General features: G+C 36.5%; 3 protein-coding genes across 5 annotated transcripts; 1 reads left to right on the top strand and 2 right to left on the bottom strand.

The window, feature by feature from the left end:
- Positions 1-7706: 7706 nt before the first annotated feature.
- Positions 7707-12516, bottom strand: LOC117616338 (mitogen-activated protein kinase kinase kinase NPK1). 2 transcript variants are annotated; one of them, XM_034345618.1, is made up of 17 exons: positions 12049-12516; positions 11932-11973; positions 11542-11607; positions 11350-11460; positions 11188-11268; positions 11013-11090; positions 10843-10925; positions 10334-10415; positions 10108-10208; positions 9973-10012; positions 9672-9731; positions 9508-9554; positions 9198-9429; positions 8878-9111; positions 8421-8746; positions 8271-8338; positions 7707-8151 (listed from the first exon to the last, which is right to left on the bottom strand). In XM_034345618.1, exons 1-17 carry the CDS (start codon positions 12349-12351, stop codon positions 8048-8050), a joined length of 2058 nt encoding a protein of 685 aa, XP_034201509.1. In that variant the 5' UTR covers positions 12352-12516; the 3' UTR covers positions 7707-8047. The 2 variants fall into 2 exon arrangements, with proteins under 2 accessions (XP_034201509.1, XP_034201510.1); XM_034345619.1 differs by having other exon boundaries at positions 9198-9411.
- Positions 12517-13231: 715 nt separating this feature from the next.
- Positions 13232-16654, top strand: LOC117616047 (peroxisomal adenine nucleotide carrier 1-like). Its single transcript, XM_034345249.1, has 5 exons — positions 13232-13634; positions 14544-14775; positions 15008-15154; positions 15722-15882; positions 16046-16654. Exons 1-5 carry the CDS (start codon positions 13492-13494, stop codon positions 16332-16334), a joined length of 972 nt encoding a protein of 323 aa, XP_034201140.1. The 5' UTR covers positions 13232-13491; the 3' UTR covers positions 16335-16654.
- Positions 16655-17152: 498 nt separating this feature from the next.
- On the bottom strand, positions 17153-18964 carry LOC117616666 (uncharacterized GPI-anchored protein At3g06035-like). 2 transcript variants are annotated; one of them, XM_034346052.1, is made up of 2 exons: positions 18747-18964; positions 17153-18040 (listed from the first exon to the last, which is right to left on the bottom strand). In XM_034346052.1, exons 1-2 carry the CDS (start codon positions 18826-18828, stop codon positions 17514-17516), a joined length of 609 nt encoding a protein of 202 aa, XP_034201943.1. In that variant the 5' UTR covers positions 18829-18964; the 3' UTR covers positions 17153-17513. The 2 variants fall into 2 exon arrangements, with proteins under 2 accessions (XP_034201943.1, XP_034201942.1); XM_034346051.1 differs by having other exon boundaries at positions 17155-18043.
- Between the last annotated feature and the right edge of the window lie 4309 nt (positions 18965-23273).

Here is a 23273-nt window from a genome sequence, read left to right as displayed (position 1 = left end):
TCTAAAAGTAATATGGATTCCGTATCATTTACCGTCCATGCTTTTGGGACCAAAATATCTGCGACTCTGAACCAAAATTTTCCACAAGGCCATCTGAATTTATGAAACACAAAGATACACAGAAGGAAAGGTAAATATTACTGCAAGTGGGCTGCAGAGCCTGGCAGGTACCTTACGGAGCTCTATATATGTAGGGGGGAGGGGGGCTCTCATCTCATGCTACCCCAACATGCACACCGCCCTACATTTTAATTTGAAAGTTATTAATAACTACAAAATCCTCTTTCTTCATCTCTATGTACGTACTGTGCTCTCACCACCATTGAAACATGTTATCGACTTATCATCAACAACCCTTATAGCCATACACATTCACAACAATTAACCGTTTCAAGTCTCAATTATAACTTCATGTAAAAAATGATGAAGACTGAATGTCACTATACAAAATAGTCATTAAATGTCGTCTTGACTGTAACTTTCGGTTGTCCCTTTTGACTATTTTTATAATATATAGTTAGCCCACAATGACCCGGAGCTCTTAATTTATCAACTTTTGTAGAGTCATTATCAATGAAATCTTTCAACAAGAGCTAATTACAATTAACTCAGTTGGCCTGTGCCGACAGTGCCTTTTTCTTTTAGTGCCCTTAAAACTGTCACATGCAATAAAAGTACATTCCCTATAGATCAGAGGATGGCAATGTCTGATCGTGGAGTTAGGGCAACCATTCATTAGGATACCAGATAGGATAACGAGTTTAGAACTGATCTCAATTGTCTGCATGCTTTTCAACCTCCACTTTAATCATCTTTGATCAGACATTGATAACCGACAAGTACATATATTTGATGCTTTCTTCGTTTAGCACAACTGTGTAATGATATTTATTGGCTAAACTTCAAAAAAAAAATTGAAGAAAAAAAACATACCATGATGATAATTAAGCTGCATAGGCAGTGTGAGTAAAAGACTTCATCAGAAATGTGTGTGAGATTATATATAGTCTCTCCTCTCTTTCTTTTTTTGGATTGATTAGTCTTTCCTCTCTTAGCTATGGGAAACCAGCTGCAACATAATTAGAACCTTATATTTTCTGTAATAGCTATAATAATTAACTGCATTTTATAAATTTGCTGAAATAATCAAACAAATTTCCATTACCATATAGAATTGATGATGATGAAACAGTGAAAAACGAAATTTAACAGTACTGTTGAGGACGCAAGATGCACTACTAGAAAACCTCAATATAAGACAACCCTGGCCAATCTTTGGTCACGAATTGACCACAAATCACGTGACTGTGGTAATTGTAGGTGTTATCATTCATTTTCTTATAGACTCTGCAGCCAACCATGAAAAGCCATATGATCTTGTCTACAAGTCCTAGCTGAGAGCTCCTTTGATAATTTACTTTGGTAATTTCAGAGTGAGCACAGCTAGCACAGAAATGGATTGAAAAGCAATCAATGGATAAATAAATACGAAAAGTCTTTGCTTATGACGCATGTATATATATATAAGTTAAACAAGATCATACGTTTTAAGAAACTTTAGTTTATGTCCGAAAACTTGTATATAATACTTCCAAATGAGAACCACGTGCCGGAAACAGAAACTGTAGCCCAAAATCTTTCATATCCACATGAACTGGGGTCATTCTGAGAAGGAACAAAGTCCCCACCAAATAAAAGGTGAATTAACTTGAGGTTTCACTCCAAATTCAATTGATAATGGAAAGAGTAACTAAACTTTTTATAAGTTTTTATAAAATTTTTAAACTTTCAAATGTAGAACTTTTTATCTTCACATTCTCATACGCCCTCGTACGTGTGGTGAATTTTTAAGCCTAACACGTGGACAACACATTTTGGGTGACGTGGAGCACGTGTAGCTATTGGGCTTTCACACGTGGGCAACCTGCTCTGATACTATGAAGGAAGTTGAGGTTCCACCATAAAATCAATTGGCAATGGGAGAGTAATCCAACTCCTTATAAGCCATTGTAAAGTTTTCTAACTTTCCAATGTGAGACTTTTTACCTTCACATTCTTACAAAAGGACAGTCGAAATTGAGTTTAAAAAAAAAAGACAATTGAAATTGGAAGTTGGCCATATTACCTTTTAAGTCCATTTTGGGTTGTTAGGGTTTTCAATCGTCCATGCAATTTAAAAACTCACAATTGTATCCTTGTAATTCATATTAGGTTACAATGAACTCATATTAGGTTACAATCAACTCCAAATCCCTAAATGTTGATCGGAGGACGGAAACGTGGTGAAAGTATGACAACTTCTGAAATTTGGTAGCTAGAATGATGATTCGAAAAGTTTCAATTGTTACATCATTTGATTTTGATTTGATTGCCCCCAAAATCTTTGGTATATACATTTTTCCTTTTAGAATCATTTTCTTTTTGAAGGCCATTTTGGGTGGTTTGGAATAATATCCTCCTTTTATATATATAGTACTAGCTAGTGGATTAATAATTTGCAAGTTCCTGACATATGGTGTATGCATGGAAAAGCCACTTGGTTTGATCTGAATCTGATCCATGAGGCAAATAGAAGACAATACTGTTGCTCCATATGTGTAAAAGTGTATGTGTGTGGACATTTGGTGAAACGCCAAAGGTGTATTTATATTGGGTTTTGCATGTTGAATCTCTTTAAGAAAGGAGCTTTATATAATTTCTTGGTAGTTAAGCACTCGAAAGTTTTTTTTGTATCATTCATGTAAAGCCACGATATAGAATATAAAAGAACCCAAAACAAAAAATAAACATAACCAAAAAAGAAACAAAAAAGCCAAGATATATATAGAAGTTCCATCATCTTCTTTGTAATAATACACCTTCTTAACAACCTTTAAAACTTTTTCATACATTACTTAGGTGGGTTGGTTTCATGATCATGCACTCTTGGATCCCAATTGGGAAGTCTTTTGAATTTATGCAATTCTTTATATGGAAAAAGTTCACGCACATATCATGCATGCTTTTCAAATTAATTTCGTGCGATCAATTTAACTTTATTTTCCAAGAAGTTTTGTCATCATATGTGATGAGATTTCTCTCCTAATATTAACGTTATCCATTCATGTGGGAGTGTAGTCCACTCAACAAGAACTTTGTCAAAAATCCAACAAAAATAAAATAATGTAAACTTAAAGCTCCAATGATAAAGAATTAATTTTGCCCTAGTATACTTCAGGCAAGAGTTTGCTTTTTCTATCCTGAATAATTAGGCACCAAGAAATGCATCAAGGTTTATATGCATGTTGTTTTTTTATTTTTTTTATTTTTTATACAAACGACATTTTACTTTAATATAATCTAAATTATGGGAAGGAGGGTTTGAATTTGAGTGCATAATGGAAAGCTAGAACATCCGCAATCTAGCCAACCTGGTTAAGCCCATATCTTAATTTATCTATATTTTCTAATTTTTCTTCTCTCAAACCAATATTCATGTTTTAAGTCATGACAAATCAATTCTCTTTTTCCCTCTCAATTTCCATCATGTTTCACACCATCATATATGATGAAAATATAAATATGAAATAAAGAAATATATGTACACATAATGTTGGGTAAAAAAGGAAAGTCTCATTCTTTATGGGTCCAGCCAGCCATGGCGTCACCAACAAAAGGAACCACCACCAATACAAAAAGCTTCCCATCATACTTCTTCAGACCCCACCACCATATCCACCCTACCTTGGAACCAATATATACATAAAGCTAGCAGCTCAAAAGGGTACACCACAGAAAAATTGACCAATATAGGCTAATTTGGTTATGGATAAAACCGCGTGACCCTCATTATAAACAATTGGAAGTATCTTATTAAACTATCCAAATTTATTTTTCTTAATCGAAAAGGAATACAATAAAGTCACGATCGAGAGGAATTAGTATGTAATGCATGCAATGCATGATTGATTTGGGATATACCACTATAATGACATCCTTGATATATGTAAATTTTTTTCGTCACAATGAATGGTTTAGATTCACAGTCAGTTTGACAACTGAATCTTGATAAGAAAGAATCTTATAAACCCATCAAAGATTTCAAATAATTGACTTGAAATTTAAGTTTGAGGACCCCTTTTCCTCTCATACACTAACTTTCCACGCACATGGATAAGGCATGGACTCGCAGCAACAACAGTCGCCACCAAAAAGGAGCATATACATACTATTTTCCTCCCACACACATACATCACACAACAAACAACATACTCATCAATTCTCAACCTCATTGTTTTACAAACTTGAAGATCATCAAATCCTCACAATTCTTGTGGTTTGAAAAACATATATATTGGCAAACACATGGTGGGCACTCAAACTGGCAAACCGGAAATCCGAGTCGAATCACACCGAACTAAATCGGAAAAAAACCGAGTTGACCAAAAAGTCAAAAACCGGTCAAAAACCGAACCGAACCGGTTTGGACCGGTTTCGGATCCGATTCCATGTCTTCAAAAACCGAACCGGGCCGAACCGAACCGGTGAAACTAAAAAAATATATAATTTCAATATATATTTATATTTAATGCTATATTTTTAATTTAACTAAAAAAAACTTAATATTTATCCAAGTTCAATGTCAAAATATCTCTCTTTTCTCACTTTAATATTTATTTTTTATATGAAATTGAATAATTTGTTAATTTTCAAGTAAAAAAATAATATTTCAGTTGAGAATTGTATTACAAAACAATTTTAAAAAATAATTTTTATAATCCGGTTCAAAACCGAACCGGAATCGAAACCGGTTCAAACCGAACCGAACAGTTTTTGAATTTTTTTAATTAAAATCGAACCGAATCAAACCGCATAAATAGTATCGAATCGGTTCTAATTTGAGGCAAAAACCGGTTCAAACCGAACCGTACCCACCCCTAGGTGTGAGTGCTAAAGTCCACACATAAAAATTTGAACCACTTCATACCCTTTCGATACCCTTTGGACCCTTGGTGCGTGTATTTATTGTATCTTTCCTTTTGTGTCCTTAAACTCCCCATAATAAAATAATAATAATAAAAACAAGTGAGGGGGAGATTGCTTTGGAAGGGTGAGAGGAGAGGAAAAAAGACACAGATACCTACCTCACCTATAATCTTGGACTTGAAGTATATTCATGAGAATCTTGTTAGATTCTTATGAAAAATTATAAATGTGGGTTGGCCCCTACCGCTGGTTTTTGCTAATTAAAGACAATTCGAAATTCACAGCTCAAAATGGTCCAATCTCACCAGATAACCCACCAAACTGTACCCTATTCTTTGTCATTTGGGCTGCATGGGGACATGACAAACTTATTTCCCAATCAATTTTCGACAACAAAAAAAGCAATAAATTGACACCCTTTTGTTTTAAGAGGAAAGTTGATTGAATGTAACAAGTAACAACCTTTTTCTCTTCCTTTTTTGTGTCTGCAAGACAAGTAATAAATCTTTATTTTGTGTTATTTTCACATGATATTTTTATGTAATCATCTTGTTGATCTTCCACAATCATGGTCTTTCACGTCAAGAAGTTATCAATTTTTTAATTACTAGAAAAGGAGAAAGAAAAAGAATGCCCACCTCATCCGAGACAGACACAAACATCTTTTCATGGTCTGTAGACCCTTAGAATCATTCAAAAAATTCAGCCCCTAATTCAAGAACTTTGCTTTTCCACCAAGCTCTTTCCGTGAGCCAAAAAGCTTTCTCCCATGCAATATTCAAAAAGATTGAGGAAAATGGAGACTTTAAGCTTTTCCTTCTTTTGACTCACCTACCAATTTGCTATGATTTGTCTGGGGAACAAAAGGAACTTTCAAAGATTTTTTATGATCTTTCTGAGGGAAAATCATGGTGAGGTAGGGGTCCAATGGTCTATTTTATACATGAGTTAGGAAGCAATTAGGACAATGCAGCGGGGTTTATGTTTCTCCATTACCCACATTTATAATTCCTCACCGAACCTTGATTCTTTGACATCAACAGTAAATAAAGGAAAGCAACAATGATTTTCATCTCAACACAGGTTTTAAACGACCTAATAAGTTTTCCTAGTAGAAGGGTTGAAGATTTTTGCAAATATAAGCAAAGGCTCGTTCTTGAGTACTACTTCAATTGTAACATGTTTTTCACTTTCTAAACGCATGACAAACATGAAACATTTAAGTCACAGAAACAGCAATCAGATTATTTAGGCTTATAATTTTTACATGCGGATAAACACTCGCTTATGATTTACAGATGATTGCAAGTATTTAAGGGTTTGTTCTTATGATTTAGGAGTGACTACACATATCTCGGATTTATCTTTAAGGCAGTGGATGACCAAACTTTCTCTCATTACTCAAAGATTGTCGTGCATGGCAGAAAAACTTGTATGAAATGGGGATAACATTGTTTCGCTATTTTCCCCAATCATAGTCTATCACGTGGAAAAGTTATCAAGCATAGCATACTGTGATTGACTGAGGATAGCAAAATAGTGTTGTCCCCGTTTCATGAAACGTGCATGGACCCAAAGAATAAGCGTAAGAATTTGATAGGTCCATATCAAATGCCTGGACATGGAGGTCTGCTGGGATGGTTTTTTTATTTTATTTTAGTTTATTTATAATAGAAAAGTTGATAGAGGTCCAAAAATCCAACCAATAGATGGGTCTAGTCCTCGAATTATTGTTTGTTGATAAAAGTCCTTTAACTAGTTTGTCATGTAGATAACATTCCATTTTTGACATGCCGACTCAATCTTTTGTATTTAAATAATTTGTATTTAAATTTTTTGTTCCTATTATCTAAAACAGGTAAGATGGGGATTTATAGGTCATTAATGCTTGGATTTGTTCATGTAATTAAAGGAATAATTACATTTTGAATGTAAATATCGGACCTTCACTTTTTTCTTGTGCTTGATTTGTGCAAATTCCTATGCTCCATGTACAGTACCCTACTAACCATTCAACTTGATATACCTACCTAATAGGTATAGTACATATTTGATGCACCTCAGTACTAGGTAAAGCACATATTGGATGCACCTCAATGTCAGGTAAAACACATATGTTTATAATAAAAAAAATGTCTCGAATATGGTGGCTACAAGGTTTGCTTACCTGGCCATACAATTGATTGAGAGGACTGCAGCAATTGAAGAGAGTCCAATTAGTGTCCTGCATCCATTGTATGTAAATGAAAATGACCCATATCCAAGAAGCCCTTTCTTTTATAATCAAAATATACAAAAGTCAACTTATAGCTCAAGACTCATGAACCAAAGCCATACAAACTTCTGCTGTTAGGCCTCAAGCAGGACCCAATCCGAGGCTTGGGCTCAGTTTGTTTACTAAACAAGCTGATCGCTCGCAGCCCCGATATCTCTGAAATTCATTTTTCCCCTTTCCTCTCCCCTTTCACAGTAAACAGCCATGAGCTAAAACTGTAAGGTGTAATGTAACTAAACATCTACTAAATTCCTATACATCACTCATTTCACGATTTGATCCAAGAAGCTAATTTTTATTTTCTTAAGCATATATATGAAGTTCTAAAGTATAAACAGACACCTACTTCCTCTAAAATGGTAGTTCTGTTTCAAACAAAATAAAGGAATGTAAGAGAGAATAAAGGAATGTAAGAGAGAGAGAGAGAGAGAGAGAGAGAGAGAGAGAGAGAGAGAGAGAGAGAATGTGTGCTAGAACCGTTATCTGCGGCACATTACTATATATTTCAAAGTATATAATTCACACAAACTCAAGTACTTCATGTCTCATATCCCGCAATAAGATACATATAGGCCACAATATATTAAAATAATACATATATCATCACTGGTAATGTGACATTTTCTGGCTGAGCTGCGAGACATGATGCAGCAGGCAACAGGTTGCACAGCCTGCTATGGCAACGGCGGCACATGTATTAATGGACCGCATCCTCACCAAGTGCATACCGGAGGCTCCCAACGGAAAGAACATAACTTATTTCTATACCACGGTAAAATAGATACAAGTGAGGTACATACAAAAACTTCATTTTCCAGGGAAAACCGCCTGCAGCCGCTCTCTTTGTCGACTTAGAATTCGATTGTTTGGGGATGGTGAATTCGTTCCCAAACCAGCCTGCCGCATCATCTCTGCATCATGTAGGTTCCATTAGATCATATATACTAAAAATCGTGTACTTTTCAAACCAAAGTTTACAAAGACAAGGTCTTAATCCTGCCAGAATGAAAAATTATACAATAAAACTTGCCTCGCTTCCTCTCCAGCTCTTGATCAAGCTCCTCTTTCCACTTCCTTTGCCTCTCAGAAAAGCTTGCGCTGAAATTAAAACGATCTCCATCAAGTTACACAGAAGAGTGCAGGACATAAGCTATTGAAGCATCAAACACCAAAGACAAACCTTAGACTAAATGATTCTTTCTGATCATCAGGAAGCTGTTTCCATTCACTATGCTGAGGTGGCTGAATTTCATGTAAGATTCGACTGTGCACACCACTGGTATTTGATACATTTTTTATATGTTTCCCAGGGACTGCAGCATCAACTGCTGTAGAGAATCTTCTACTAGGTGCGCGACTGGGTGACTTACTTTTAGGAGGTAAATTCAGATTATTTGAAACACGAACACAATCTGCATTTCCAATTGCACCTGGAGGACCAACTCCATTCATTGAGCTAAAGAACTCTTCATATAGAGGTGTTTGCAGCTTCTTCAGATCTAATGCCTGATGTAGTTTCATGGAGCAAGTTTAAAGCGTTAAACTTTATTAGACAAACTCTGAGAAAACATTGGCATTGCTAAAGGATTTCACTATTAATTTATACGGCAAAAATTTTGATGTGCACAAAAAAGTACCTTTTCATCCAGGAAGGCTCTTATTTTTGACTCTGTAACTTCCTCATCATCCTCAGCTGATGGCCCACAAGGAAATGTGAATTCACTCTCCACCTTATCAGATGCTCCAGTGGTTCCATAAGCCTCGTGTATCGTTTGACAAGGGGAGAAGTTAATTCCACTTCTCTCCAATTCCAGACTTTCATCAAACTTGCGTGGCCAGTCGTCAGTTGGTTCACACATGGGATTGAAACTCTATTTCAAATAAGCAAAACATTCATCACAATTCAAGCTAATTACATTCTGAATGATCTAGAAGGAAAAGAAAAAAAGTTCCATACCTTGTTTAAATCGTCAGGTCCAACCACAGATTTGAATTTTGCAAATGAACCAAGCATAATGTCATCCTTATCATCAATCTGACACATGTCGTCATCATCATTATTGGTTGCTCCCCAACGGGAGCCCCCCCCTGAAAAACTCCCTGGATATACAGTTGAGCACCTTACAGTACCCATATCACAAATATCCTTCAAGCCTGCACAGGTAGACCTTCTGATCGAAGGGTTCATGCTGAAGTGTTGTTATAGTTTGAAGAGGCAAGAGTGTCAACCAGTAATAATTCCAAAAGCATAAATTGATAAGACTTACAAGTTCTTAAGATCTGTCCCAGGTGTTGCCGTCTCATTTCCAGCTTCCTGATAAAACTCATCCGTTAACTATTTTTTGGTTTGGTCGTTACTGACTATTGAAAATGATAATGATCAAGCAGATAGAACAGTTGAGACAATAAAATTAAAATCAATTATACTGACCATAAATGAAGTGCGAATTACTGGGCGAGGTTCCTGATAATCCCCAGTGACAAATGGATGCTGACATGACCAACAGAAATTATCCCATGAATAAATAAATAAAAGAAAATAGACCATCACAGATGCGAGTGCTTTTTGACAAACACGATTTTATTGTTTTTCTTTTCCTGCCCTTAGAAAATGAACTACCAAGTCAAATATCTAGAATTAAAACCTATGATGCAATCGCATGTATGTACGATTCATTCCTGGTTACACTATGAACAATAAGCAAGCAACATAATCTGCCATTCAAAATTACCTGCACCAACTCTGACGCAGCACACCTTAAATTAGGTTCCCTGCCACCACATTATTGGGGGTAAGAGCTGAGGAAAAAAGTGTAACTTACTGACATTTGTTAGAAAGTAGGGAAAAGTAGAAATCATAGTCTTACTTCTCTAGACATTTTAACAGAAAGTCCTTTGCCTCAGCGGAGAGATGTTCGGGGATGGGTGGATGAGATTTTGTTGTTCCAATATGGAAGAGAGCAGCAACCTGAAAAGTAAAACCCTTATCTTAGTCTGCAACCTCTTGGGGGAAACCACATTAAATTAAAAATACTAGTCATGTTAAACAGAATAATCAAACTAGTAGTTGGGAAAAACAGCTTGAAGTGCTACCTCCTGATACTGTTGGCTCCATGGAGGCTTTCCTGTAGCCATCTCAATCACAGTACATCCAACACTCCATATGTCAGCAGAGCTAAAAACCATATTCAAAACTAATAAGGTCCAAGCATCAGAAATAAAGAGTAGATAGGTTCAAACAGTTTCCCTTCACTAAAAAGAGGAATCACATCATTCAATGCAGAAGAACATCTGATACATGCTTCTAATAAGAGATTAGGATGAGAAATGTGCTAAATATTGTAGTCTTCTCGTGTAAATGGACTTAATACAAAAAATTAGCACCAGTATACCTTATCTAGTCAATATATACATCTAAAACCAATCAAACTATACAAAATAGTCAACTCTCTTAAATTTAATAGAGCTACTTCAAATCTAAATTATTAAAAAATTAAAAAATAGATAATAAAAAAAACTTCTGATTAATATGTATCAAGGTATAACTGGGAACTGGGAATAATGTGAACATCCTCAGCATAAGAGTGAGTAATCGTCCTTACAAGCTATGGCCAGTCTGGAGAATAACTTCGGGAGCCATCCAGTATGGCGTACCCTTCATTGACTTCGCACCATTTATGGTAGCCTGTATTAACAATTAAAAGAACTAGTGATGTGCATGAAAAAACTAATCAAGTCAATTAGCAATAGCACATAATAGAAATGTCATTACCAGTTCAACAACTTTCTTCGATGCACCAAAGTCCGCAAGCTTAATGCACCCCTTATTATCAACAAGGATGTTTGCACCCTATGAAGCACGCCCATAAATAAGTGAGAGAGAGAGAGAGAGAGAGAGGTCAGTTTATACTCTAAATTAACATTAAATAGTGGGAATGGGGAGGTACCTTGATGTCCCTATGCATAATTCCATTCTTGTGAAGATATTCAAGACCCAATAACAGCTGCTTTGTGTACATTCTGATAACCTATACAGGAAACATTTTCTAGATGTAAAATTGACATCCCAAACGCCAGAGGTCAATTGTTTAGAAGTTACAATTACTTACAGACTCGGGAAATGATCCAAATTTCCCCAAGAGAGAAGATATGGATCCACCAGGCACGAATTCCAACAGAATATTCAATGAATCATCCTCTCTAGCAGTCCCCAGATATCTCTAAGAGAACAACAACATCGGAACAGTAAGACAGTAAATAATCACCATCACTTCCATAAAAGAAAGCAAAATCATACTCACAACAATGTTTGGATGTGAAAGATTCTTAAGAAGGTTCACTTCCTCCTCCAACTCTCGAATATGGGCCTGATTTCATCACATTAGAAAAACAAAACTGCAATCACTTAGTTTCAAACTGAAAATTTGTAACATTATTTCACAACTAAACTTACATCCTTCATTTTACTAACATTTTCATAGTATCCACAAATGAGGGCATTTATTAATTGCAGGTACACCAAGAAGAATACAAGCTCTATCATCAAAATGCCTATTTCATTCAATGAATTATCAAATTTTTGTGATTCCAAATGCAAACTATGCAATATCCAACAAGAATAACAAATACTATAATCCAAAATTAAAACTTCTACAAAAAGAAATGAAATTTATGCAAAATCAGAATCATGCCTGTGTCTTCTCCTTTGAAGCACTATTTGCCGCAATCAACACCTGTAACAAGCACAAAATCAGTACCAAAAATATCAAAACACCAAACCCAATCGCGAAATTAAGTAATAGGCAGACCTGTTTCACGGCTATAAGCTCTCCGGAGTCAAGATTCATCCCCATATAGACCCGACCGAACGCACCGGACCCAATCAACTCGCCCTTGCGCCACCGAATCGGCTGCGCGTCATCTTTCGAAGCAGCCGGAGGAAGAGCACGAACCGGAGACTTGGAGAACAACCCGATTCGTGATTTTCGGATGCTGGAGCCGATCTTCCCTACCAGGTCACCGAACCCTCCTCCGCCTCCTCCGCCTCCTCCGTCCTCCCGGCGCTGGGTCCGCACCAGGGACTCGCGTAACAAGTCAACGAAGTCTTGCATCTTTGGGGCTCGGTGGTGGAGCTGTACGACCAGAGATGTTAGGGTTTCTTGAGGTTCATTCGATTCTTCTACTATTGATTTAGGGCCGTTGAGGGTTGCCTGTCACTCTGTGTGGGGAAGCAGGAGAGTGAAAAATTTGAATGGAGGGAAAAGGCTAGGGGGATCTGTAATTCAAAAAATTATAAAAATAGAAAAACCAAACGATGACGTTGTGAGTTTTTGTTTTGGGATCTATAATTTGCCCTAACTTTAAAGAAGACTATTTCATTTTCACCCAACAAAAAGGGATTGTTAACATATTGGGCCCTCGTTGTCCTATTTTATTTTTGGGCGGCCCTAATTTTTGAAAGCTGACATATCAAACTAAAAACCAGCACAGATAGCCTTGTGATAGAAGAACGAGCATGAAACTTTATAGCTTTGTGTTTTGAGTAATACCTTTCACTTACCAAAATTAATCTGTTGTTCAAATAAATGTATAATCAGATAAAAGGTATTAAGACGTTACTAGCGCTTTTTGAATATCATTATGTACTTCTTTGTCGTCTATTTCGTTTCTTTATCTCGCTTATGAAATTTGAATTCAGAACATCTTTCAACAAAATATAAAAACTACTATTAAACCAAAAGTAATGTGCATTTTGGAAGCCACCTATAACAAGTAGGTTCTAAAGAGAATTGTTTTGACTATATGACATTTTGGAAGTGTGAATAACATCTTCCAATCTGACAAAAGAAAAGGAAAAAGAAATAACATCTTCCTAAGGTAAATAAGGGAAGTTCATGAACATATTGTAACCCAAATAGGCTTTTCGGGCATCCATCCACCCGTTTGTAAAACGGGTCCTAAAAGCAAAGAGACAATGAGAAAGAAGAGTGTTCACGTTTCCGATTCCCAAGAAGATACACAAACTACGAGCAACCCGTCCCAATTGGTCTCTCTCTCCCTCTCTGCGTCACTTTCAGTTGCTTACTAACTGAAAGCACACCATACCATATTATGGACCTACCCAGCTCCTCATGAATTGCATTACCTCAGCCTTTTTCACTCACAAATCATAGCCTTCTTCTCTTCTTCATTCCCTCGAAACCAAATTCTCTCTGTTTTTTTATAAGGCCAACTTAAGAGAGAGATAGAAGATGGGCTTTGATCTTGAATCTGTAGCAGAGGCAACATCAGGGGCCATTGGAGCTTTGGTTAGCACCACCATCTTGTACCCACTTGATACCTGCAAGACCAAGTATCAAGCTGAAGTCCGAGCTCACCATCAGCAGAAGTACAGGTTGATTTTTCAGCCTCTGCGTTCCACATAATTGTGTTTGACAAATAATCTTCTTTTTCTTCCCATTTTGTTTTTGTTTTGTTTTTTTTTTCACTCTAGTTCTTTTCTGGGTTTTCATTTATGGTAATTTGGGTATAATTGTTTCTATGACTTGAGCTTAGTGTTGCCCATATTGCAAATTCTAATGGGAATGTAATTGCAATTTACCTTATTGGCCGGCATGTTCAAAGTTCTAAGCTTTTCGCTTAGTCATTTACTATAATTAGACTCTTAGAGCATAGACGTAGGTGTTTTGTAGAGTTGTCAGCAACCCCTAAGCATCTACAAATTAAGTCAAAAGTGTTATATAATGCTAAATTAAGATGAAAACCAAACTCGAATTTTCATTTCTTGCTCTCCGTATGTCCAATGTCCCAAAAGATTATTCACATAAGATCTCCTATGAGCCTATACAATTGCTTATTTATTATGCTTAAACAGTGTTCTTCTATTCCTCCAAAATGTTATCTTTTAGTCTCTTTCATTATGATCCAGGTAAGCCCTCAATAAGATCAATGAGATAAAATTCCATGAACTAAAGCTAGCTAGTTGTGATTAAACTTGTTTGATCCAGCTCATCACCGAAGAAGTTCTTTCTCGTTTCTTCTGTTATTTAGCATAGTGTTATTTGGTATATATGTTAACACCTGACAGTATTCTTGTATATCTCTTAGTATAGAAGGAAACTTGATTCACCATTGGTAGTTTTTCCAATGCTTCAGAATATTCTTTGTTGAAAGTCAGCTCTTGTTTTACAGCAACCAAATATGTCAAAAGAAATTGTGACAACTGCTATTTCCAATGATTCATAAGGCAATATTCACCTGAGAAATTACTTTTAAAAAATTTGAATTTCTCTGGCATTTGCAGGAACATTTCTGATGTTTTATGGGAAGCAATTTCTACCCGTCAGGTGCTTTCTTTATACCAGGGCCTTGGGACAAAGAACTTCCAGTCCTTTATTTCACAGTTCATGTACTTCTATGGATACAGTTTTTTTAAGAGGTTATACTTGGAGAAAAGTGGAAATAAAACCATGGGAACTAAAGCAAACTTGATAATTGCAGCCGCTGCTGGGGCTTGCACAGTGATAGTGACACAGGTGAGTGATACAAAAACATACAAAAACAATGTTTTCCCTTACTAAAGGAATGCTTGTTAGTCAAGAGCCATGTAGAATCAATAGACCTTTTCCAAACCGTATGCTATCAAAAATAAATTTCTACTAAAGCCCACATATCCCATCTATATCTTCTTCATTATCTCTTATGGTTTTCAGTTACTAATTTTAGTCCTTACTATAAGACAATCGAGTTTCTGAATTTTACTTGCAGCCCTTGGATACAGCATCCTCAAAGATGCAGACAAGTGAGTTTGGGAAATCCAAAGGACTCTGGAAGACTCTTTCAGAGGGAACTTGGACTGAGGCATTTGATGGTCTTGGCATATCTCTTCTTTTGACATCTAACCCATCTATCCAGGTACTTGAGTGTGTACTCTAGTGTACCATATACCGTATACAGGCTACTATGTTTATGGCTCACATGTATCATCTACTTGGTTTTGTTTGGATTTAAAATTGTTGAGGTTATTTTAGGATGATCTGTTTTTTATTTTTTTTATTTTTTATTTTATAGTTTTTTTAAGTAGACTTTGGGTTGCATTATCAACAATATAACTGTAGATGCTAAAAATGCTACGCATGGCTCTTTACTGAGATTTTCTATATTAATTTTTCAAATGTATGCAAAATATTTTATTTTATTTGGTGAAGGGGTAAGCTGAAGCCCAAACAAACAAAAAGAAAGTAACAAAGGAACATCCCTGACTTGGGCTAAGCCTAATCTATCATCTGCCAAAACATTAAAAAGAGAGGCAGGAATAGATAGAAAACATGCAAACCTAAAGCCAAATCATGGCCCACATTAGCAAAATGTTTAGCAGCCCGATTTTCCTCTCTGTGCACATGTTGCATCTGAAAAGTTCAAATATTTAGCTCGCAAGAAAAAGACAACTTAAGTTGAATCTTGAGCTGCTCTATTGTACAGTACACTGTATTTGATCAGCTGAAACAAAGACTGTTAAGGGGGCAGCTGAGCAAAAGAACAGGTACAGAGTCATCACCAGAAGCTCTTTCTGCCTTCTCTGCTTTTGTATTGGGTGCTGTCTCAAAGTGTATTGCATCCTGCTTGACTTACCCAGCCATCAGGTGGATAGTCAATTCTATCAATCTTCTCTGTTCAGCACACATAATTTATTATTATTCTTTCACGAAAAAATAGCAAAAACATGTTTTTAAATTTAGTACATGTATTCCTATCTGGTTTCTTTGTACGACTATAATGGTAAAATTGGGTTATGAACTGCCACAGGTGCAAGGTCATGATTCAAGCAGCAGAAGAAGATGAAGAAGGTAACAAGGAAGCTCAAAACGGATCGAAAAAATCCAAAAAGACAATTTCAGGTGCATTTTTTGCCATTTGGAAAAAAGAGGGTCTGTTGGGTTTCTTCAAGGGATTACAGGCCCAGATACTAAAAACTGTGCTAAGCTCGGCATTGCTTTTGATGATAAAGGAAAAGATCACAAAGACCACCTGGGTCCTATTGCTTGCTCTGAGGAGGTTTTTTTTCCTCAACAAGAGCAGATTAAAGAGCGCTTGAATTAGCGGTGACAGGGAAAATTGGAGTTTTACATATCAGACGCAATAATGCTGGTGGATTCTGGAAAAGTTTAGTTTCAAATGAACAAGGAACATATGGATTAGAGACGAGGGTTTTTTTTTCTTTTGTGTATATTTTGTTTTTGTTCGTCATCCTGTTCACTTCGGTTGTCAGAAAAATGGTAAGATTGACATGGTTCCTTTATTAATCTTGAAGCAGAATTTTGTGTATCTACTACTAGCAGCATGTTATGAACCTTTAATTGGAATTATGACTTTCAGTCAATAAATTATAGGGATTGTGATTCCCATTTATGAATCTTTGTACATGCCATGACATGAGCTGTAGGACATAGACCCAAGGACATTCAGATTGATATCAAATGCTTCTTTTAGGCCTGTGGTTTTGTTCTTTGCTCTTTGTTCTAGCCTTTCGGCTTGTTTGTGTATTTGTTTGGGCTTTGCCCTCTATGAGTAAAACTTTATAAAACTCCGAAAGTCTCAGGGCCAGTCCTGAAATTGATCAACGGAACAGCTTTTTCATTCTTGGTAATTAGTCAATGGGGGTATTTTCAAATGCACTACAGGTTCCAGGAAAAACGAGGGGATACTCTATTGAGGAAGAGATAGGAAGGAAGCACCTTGCATATGTTCCTTCTAATGATTAAGTTGGGTAAAATTAATATTTTATTAAGTTCGTAATTTTATTCTTGGAAATAAGTTTCTTTGGATTTATAAGTAACTTCATGCTGGTGGAATCGTAGTACCATGTCATGCTTTGAAAATTTTCATCCTTACCCATAAGGTTGAGACTTGATATATAAAACGTAATGCAAATCTTTATTAAATTACTGATCAGTACAGTAAAGAGAACGAAACAATTGACGTGTTCTTTTCCCACTCATATCACAAAACTTCTGAAGTTGAAAGCTCAAAAACAATGGTGATATATCTGTTCAACAAACTACTATCAGTTACAACAAGACACATCAAGTTATGCAAGAATGAAATTATTTCCACCGAAAAAAGAAAAAGAAAAAAAAAGCAGCTCTGATTGGACATTCATGTCTCTCCTATGTGGGAAAAACAGAGAACTTGTTTTATAGCATCCTTCGACTGAGGTCTCTCAACAAAGACAGAAATTTTCTGAGCAAATAAAGTGTATGGTGATCCTCTTGGTTTACAAATGGAAGATAAAACCCATCAGCAAACATAGCAAGTAGGGAACCAAACTAATCTTCGGAACTGAACTCGCAGATTCTTCTTCATCTTGTGACCCTTGTGCATTCGTAAAGCTTCCATCTGGTGTGTTGGTGGTCAAAACAACAACAATCCAATTATCTTCAGAGCCAATTCCAATTCCTGTAAACTTGGTGTCATTAAGACTCTCAGAGTACTGAGACTTAGTGAAGTTGGTAAGGACCAGACTAGGAACCAGGCTGGGAACGCAAGCAGGCATTATGACCCCATCTCTTGTGTTAGAGACATTCAAATGGCATTTGGCTAAAAGTTTCGGATAGTCAGAAAACTGAGGTTCAGTGCCTGGTACCGTGTTGGCGCCTGTGGTGTTTGTGCAGGGTTGATTTTTTAATTGGTCAGCTATCTCATCGGCAAGGCACTCTGCATTGGCGTTCTTTGTAAGGATTGTCAAGTTCAAGGTGGAAGCCCGATAGCCGTTGATGCCTCGAAGAAGACTATCTTCCTCATCTACTGGAAAAAGGAGAGAGATGGAAAAACTCATTGTCAGGATGTAAAAGTCAAAAGAGAGATAAGTACTTCCAAATATCAACACTCCCACTAGACTAGACAATCATGCGGCAACATATCAACTTAGATTTGAGAGTTGACTTTTGGGTTAGACTAGCAATGTATTGGTTCTGTTGTTGTTCTAATTCCACTCTGTCTTTTCAACAAGCAGTCTTGTATAAAATTTGCCCAAAGTATGTGTTCCCTGAGTTCATGGAACTTCTTAAAAACTAGAAACAACGTAGCAAAATAATAATTTTTGCTGAGTCTTCCTAAAAAAATAAAAAATAAAAATCATATACATATCACAGACTTATTCTGGGAGATGCAGAGTGTTGATTATAGCTGCAAGAAGATTTCAAGCAAAAGTGGACAGATTACAATCTACCCATTTGCCAAAAACTAAATCCACAAGATCCAGTTAGCTAAGAGGCACTTTTCATACTTTATCTAAATCCGATCTCATTTGAGATGGGTTTCTAATTTTAAGACATTTTGATAAATTAGCAACAAACCCAAAATAGAAACAGAATCATAAATGTAAAAACATAGACATAGAATGCATAACACTCAGTAGCATATAGATACTCCATTGTTATAAAGTCTCAAGATTTAGGCTGTTTTAGAAGATCGCAAATGGATGGATGCTTAAAAAAGAAAACTTTACCTCCATCGCACGTGACTTGGTGGCTGAACAAAACAACGCAGGAAAGGAACAGCGGAAGAAGAAGACGCAGCAGAGACGCCATTGTCGGTGAAGCAGCAGAATGGGTTGAGCTGGTGAATAATTTCTGGTGAGGTGAGAAGAGAAGTTTTAGTTTGTAAATCTGTGCTGTTGCTTTAAGTAGAAGCTGGACTAGAAGCCACTTTGACGAAGATGTCCTAACTGAACGGGCCGACAACGTTTGTGGTAAGCCTTCGTGGTCAAAAGAAACCATTCGAATTTTTAGTTTTTTTTTTTTTCTTCTTTTGTTTGGTGCAAATTTTTTTATATAAAAAACTTTAACAAGGTGAAATATAGTTGAAGTTATCTAAGATTAATTGAAAGTGAATATCAAAAACCAAAACAACCATTGAATTTGTAATACAGGCAGGGTTAGTTAAAACTAGTAAAAACAAGATTATCACCTTTTTAAAGAACTATTACAACATAACATTTGTGTTAAAAATTAATAGTGAATGAAAATGTTGTAAATTTCATTAGGAAATCATCTTTTGCTCTAACTTTATTTCGCTAACTAAAATTAACATTTTAAATTATGATTTATGGGTGTCATAATTATTAGGCTAAATTGTAGCAATAGTTCCTGGACTAAGACCAAACTTTACTTTTCGTCCCTCCCATTGTTTTGTTGTTACCGTGGTACTTTAATTATGCCTCCACTTTCAGATATCGTCCTTTCCGTCATCTCAATCAATTTTTCCGTTAAAAATGATGACGTTGCATGGACAAGTCCTATTTGGCATGGGCAAAAATGTATTTTCAAACAAATTTTTTTATAAAAAAAATCTCATCACTGCGATTTTCTTCTCCCCCCTTTCTCCGGCCATTTTCTTCTTCCTCAATTTTCTTTCTCTCTCTCTCTCTCTCTCTCTCTCTCTCTCTCTCTCTCTCTCTCTCTCTCTCTCTCTCCCTCTCCCTCCTCACCTTCATCCTTCAGACCTATTCACAAAACACAAGATCAAGATCAAAACCACTTTTTTTTATTTTTTATTTTTTTTATTTTTATTTAATTCAAAGCAATTTGATGGAATGGTTATCACCTTGAGCCAAGCATGAAGAATGGCCGACTTATGACTTCGTGGAGACTAGGAATGTTTAAGACATGCACGGCTTTGAGAGCCATTTGCCCTTGTAAATTTGCAAATTGCAAAATTTCAAGCAAGCTTTGGAATTCAAGAAATGAGGATGCTGAGAAAATTGCCACTTACTCCAGACACACAGAACCCATCATCTTCCTCTCCTTCCCCCCTAAGCGATTTTTCACCCAAATTTCTTCTACCCCACACCAATTTCTTCCTCTGCTTCTTTGTTTTGATCAAATCTAGGGTGGAGGATTGGGGCTGGGGTTCTGGATTCGTGGGTGCTAGGTTGCAAGCTAGGGTAGAGGGTGGCTATAGGATACGTTTGAGGGTTGGAGTTTGCAGGTAGTAGTCATGGGAATGGAGGAAGAAGAAATCGTCGGGGGGAAATGGGAGAGCGCAGAGTTGGGGAGGGGGAGAGAGATATATATATATATATATTTATTTATTTATTTATGAATTTCTCAATTTGCCCTTAATTTTGACATAAAAATTAACTAAGTTGACGGAAAAACCAATGATACAACATGAGAGCTAATTGAAGTACCACGGTAACAACAAAACAATGGGAGGGACGAAAAGTAAAGTTTGGTCTAAGTCCAAGAACCATTGCTATAATTTTGCTTAATTATTATATGTTAAAAGTCATGCTAGCTATGTGGCAATGTCAACTTCCAATTCTATTTGTGTCTTGTAACATTAATTTATTAATTTTAGGTTTGAAAATTATGGGAAGTTGTTTAACAAGTCAAACTAGTGGAAAAAGGCTTTGACTTGCAGACCGTTGCTCATATGTTCGAACTCTCATGACACCTTAATAGTGTGAGTAGGGGTGAACATTGAGACTACAAAACATGGACATCGAGCTGCACTGGATGGAAAAAAAGGGGGGGAAAACCGTGTTGACTAAAAAGTCAACAAATCGGCATCGAACCAGATCAGATTGGTTCAAACCGATTTCAGTGTCGATTTCACACCTTACAAAATTGGACCAGACAGACTACATTATATATAGGGTTAATCGTTTTATTAGTCCTCCAACTTTGACCGAATTTGTATTTGAGTATCTCAATTTCCAAAATGGTACCAACGGTCCCGCAACCTAAGTTTCGTTTGGATTACTAGTCCCACCGTTACTTCTGTCAGTTTTTTCGTTACATTTAGGGGTAGAAGGGTCTTTGCAGGTTGGTTTTGAGGGACAAAAAGACTTTTACTCTTTTAGAATATCTTATACGAGTATAATGGACCAGAGTACGAACCAAAGAAAAATGAAAAAGCTGAAGAAGAGTGAAAAGACGAAGCTTTCAAACAAAAGGGTTTCTGCTGAAGCTTTCAGACAAAAGCAAAAATGCTAAAGAGTTTGAGTTGATGTTGTCTGGGTCATTGTGTATTAAGGTCGTTTGGGTCGATACGTGTTGGTTATCTCATTGTGGGGTCAATAGGTGTTGTCGACAACTTTGATGGAGTTTGAATTCTGGACTTCTGGAGACCCCCCCCTATATTCAGTATGCGATGCTAATGGAAGTACTAGAAATGCTTTTTTATATGTTAATTGCTTTTTGTTGTTTTGGAATTTTGTCTATGTATGCTCGAACTATGCAGCAATTGAGGGTTTTGTTATTGTCTATCTTTTGGGCAAATAAAAAATTGTTTTCTTTTGTCTTTATGTCAACATTGAACACATACCTTATGTTTTGGTCAAACATTGAGTGCATACTTGGTCCTACTATCCTCGGTTGAATTGAAGGGTTTGTGGTCCTACTGGTTTGATATATGTGAATTGATTGCACAGTTGCACACACTAGCGCATTTGGTGGTCCTACTGGTAGATTTGTGGTCCTACTGGTAGGGTTTAGTGTGATTTGTCTTTATTTAGGTGAGCAGAGATTTTAAAAATTGGTGTTGAATATACTGAACTGAGATTACTGCTTCATTTGCAGATAAGGGTGAGTTATGCACTTTGGAAATTCACCATGGGGGTGTTGTACAACATGCGGTGTATAAGGGGGCGACATTGTGCTATTTGGACAACTGTGTGGATGATTATCTATCACTCTTGGATTTAAGGAAAATAGGTATAACATCAGGATATGAAGTGGACCTAACTAAGAAGGAGATAGGTTTGCAAATATATTGTAAGATGTATGAAAGTAATTGTGAAACTATTGTAAAGCTCATTGACAATGACAATGTTATATGTGAGATGGTTGGCTGCATAACAAGTAACAGAGTCTTAGTGTTATACTATACTGACAAAAAAACAAGTGAAAAGACATGGACTCAAACATCTGTGGAATGACCTAGTTTGCAGAGTGAAGAATACCATTATGGGAGATTTAATGAAGACCACATGAAGAAGGTTAATAAGGCTTTAGATACTAATGAGCATGTTGTTTCACTTAGAGATTGTGAAGCTGCAGTTGATGAAGAAGAAGAAGAGTCAGAGTTTGTGGATAATGAGTATGAGTTTAGTGAAGATGAGGAGGCAAACAAAGGTTGTAATGTAGACATCAATATGCTTTGTGATGAAGAAGTGAATGTTGAGACTGAAACACAAGGGCCAGAAGAGATTTTTGATGATGAGGCAGATTCTGATACTTTATATTCTGATGAGAACACCTCAGATGATGAGAATACCAGTCGACATGTGACAAAAAGCCAGAGGATTCGCCTACCAAAGTTCAAGTAATATAGGAGAGCTACTGACCTTAAAAATCCAGAGTTTCATTTGGGGATGCAATTTGCAAATCGGGAGCACTTGAAAGAAGCAATATAGGAGTATGCCATTGCAAACGGTAAGCTGCTGAAATTTGATAAAAATGACAAGAGGAGGGTGAAGGTCCTGTGTAGTGGATCTGGAAACTGTGCATTTGTTCTTTATGCATCTAGGATTGATAAAGAGGAATCCACTTTTATAGTAAAGGCTATACATGTTGAACATACATGTGGTAGAGTAGACAGGTTGAGATATGCTAATTCAACATGGATTTCAGAAAGATTTTGTGATAAGATGAGAAGAAATCCTAATTGGACTGTGGGGCAACTTCAAGATGAGGTGAGGGAACACTATGCAATGAATGTTACACAGAACCAAGTGTATAGGGCAAAAAAAAGGCTAAGAAGGTCATTCAAGGTTTGTACAAGGAACAATTCGAGAGCTTAAGGGATTATGCAGAGCAAATTAAGAATACCAACCCTGGAAGTACTGTGGTAATTAAAACTGAACTAGCAGGTGATGATGCATTGTTTGAAAGGATTTATATTTGTTTAGCTAGTTCTAAAAAGGGTTTCTTAGAAGGATGTAGGTCTGTCGTAGGTGTTGATGGGTGCCACTTAAAAGGACCCTGCTCAGGGCAGATCTTAACTGCAGTTGGTGTTAATGGGAACAACT

The sequence above is a fragment of the Prunus dulcis genome, chromosome 1, assembly GCF_902201215.1.
Source record: "Prunus dulcis chromosome 1, ALMONDv2, whole genome shotgun sequence".
Classification (NCBI taxonomy): Eukaryota; Viridiplantae; Streptophyta; class Magnoliopsida; order Rosales; family Rosaceae; genus Prunus; species Prunus dulcis.
This window is presented reverse-complemented; position numbering and strand designations above follow the sequence as displayed.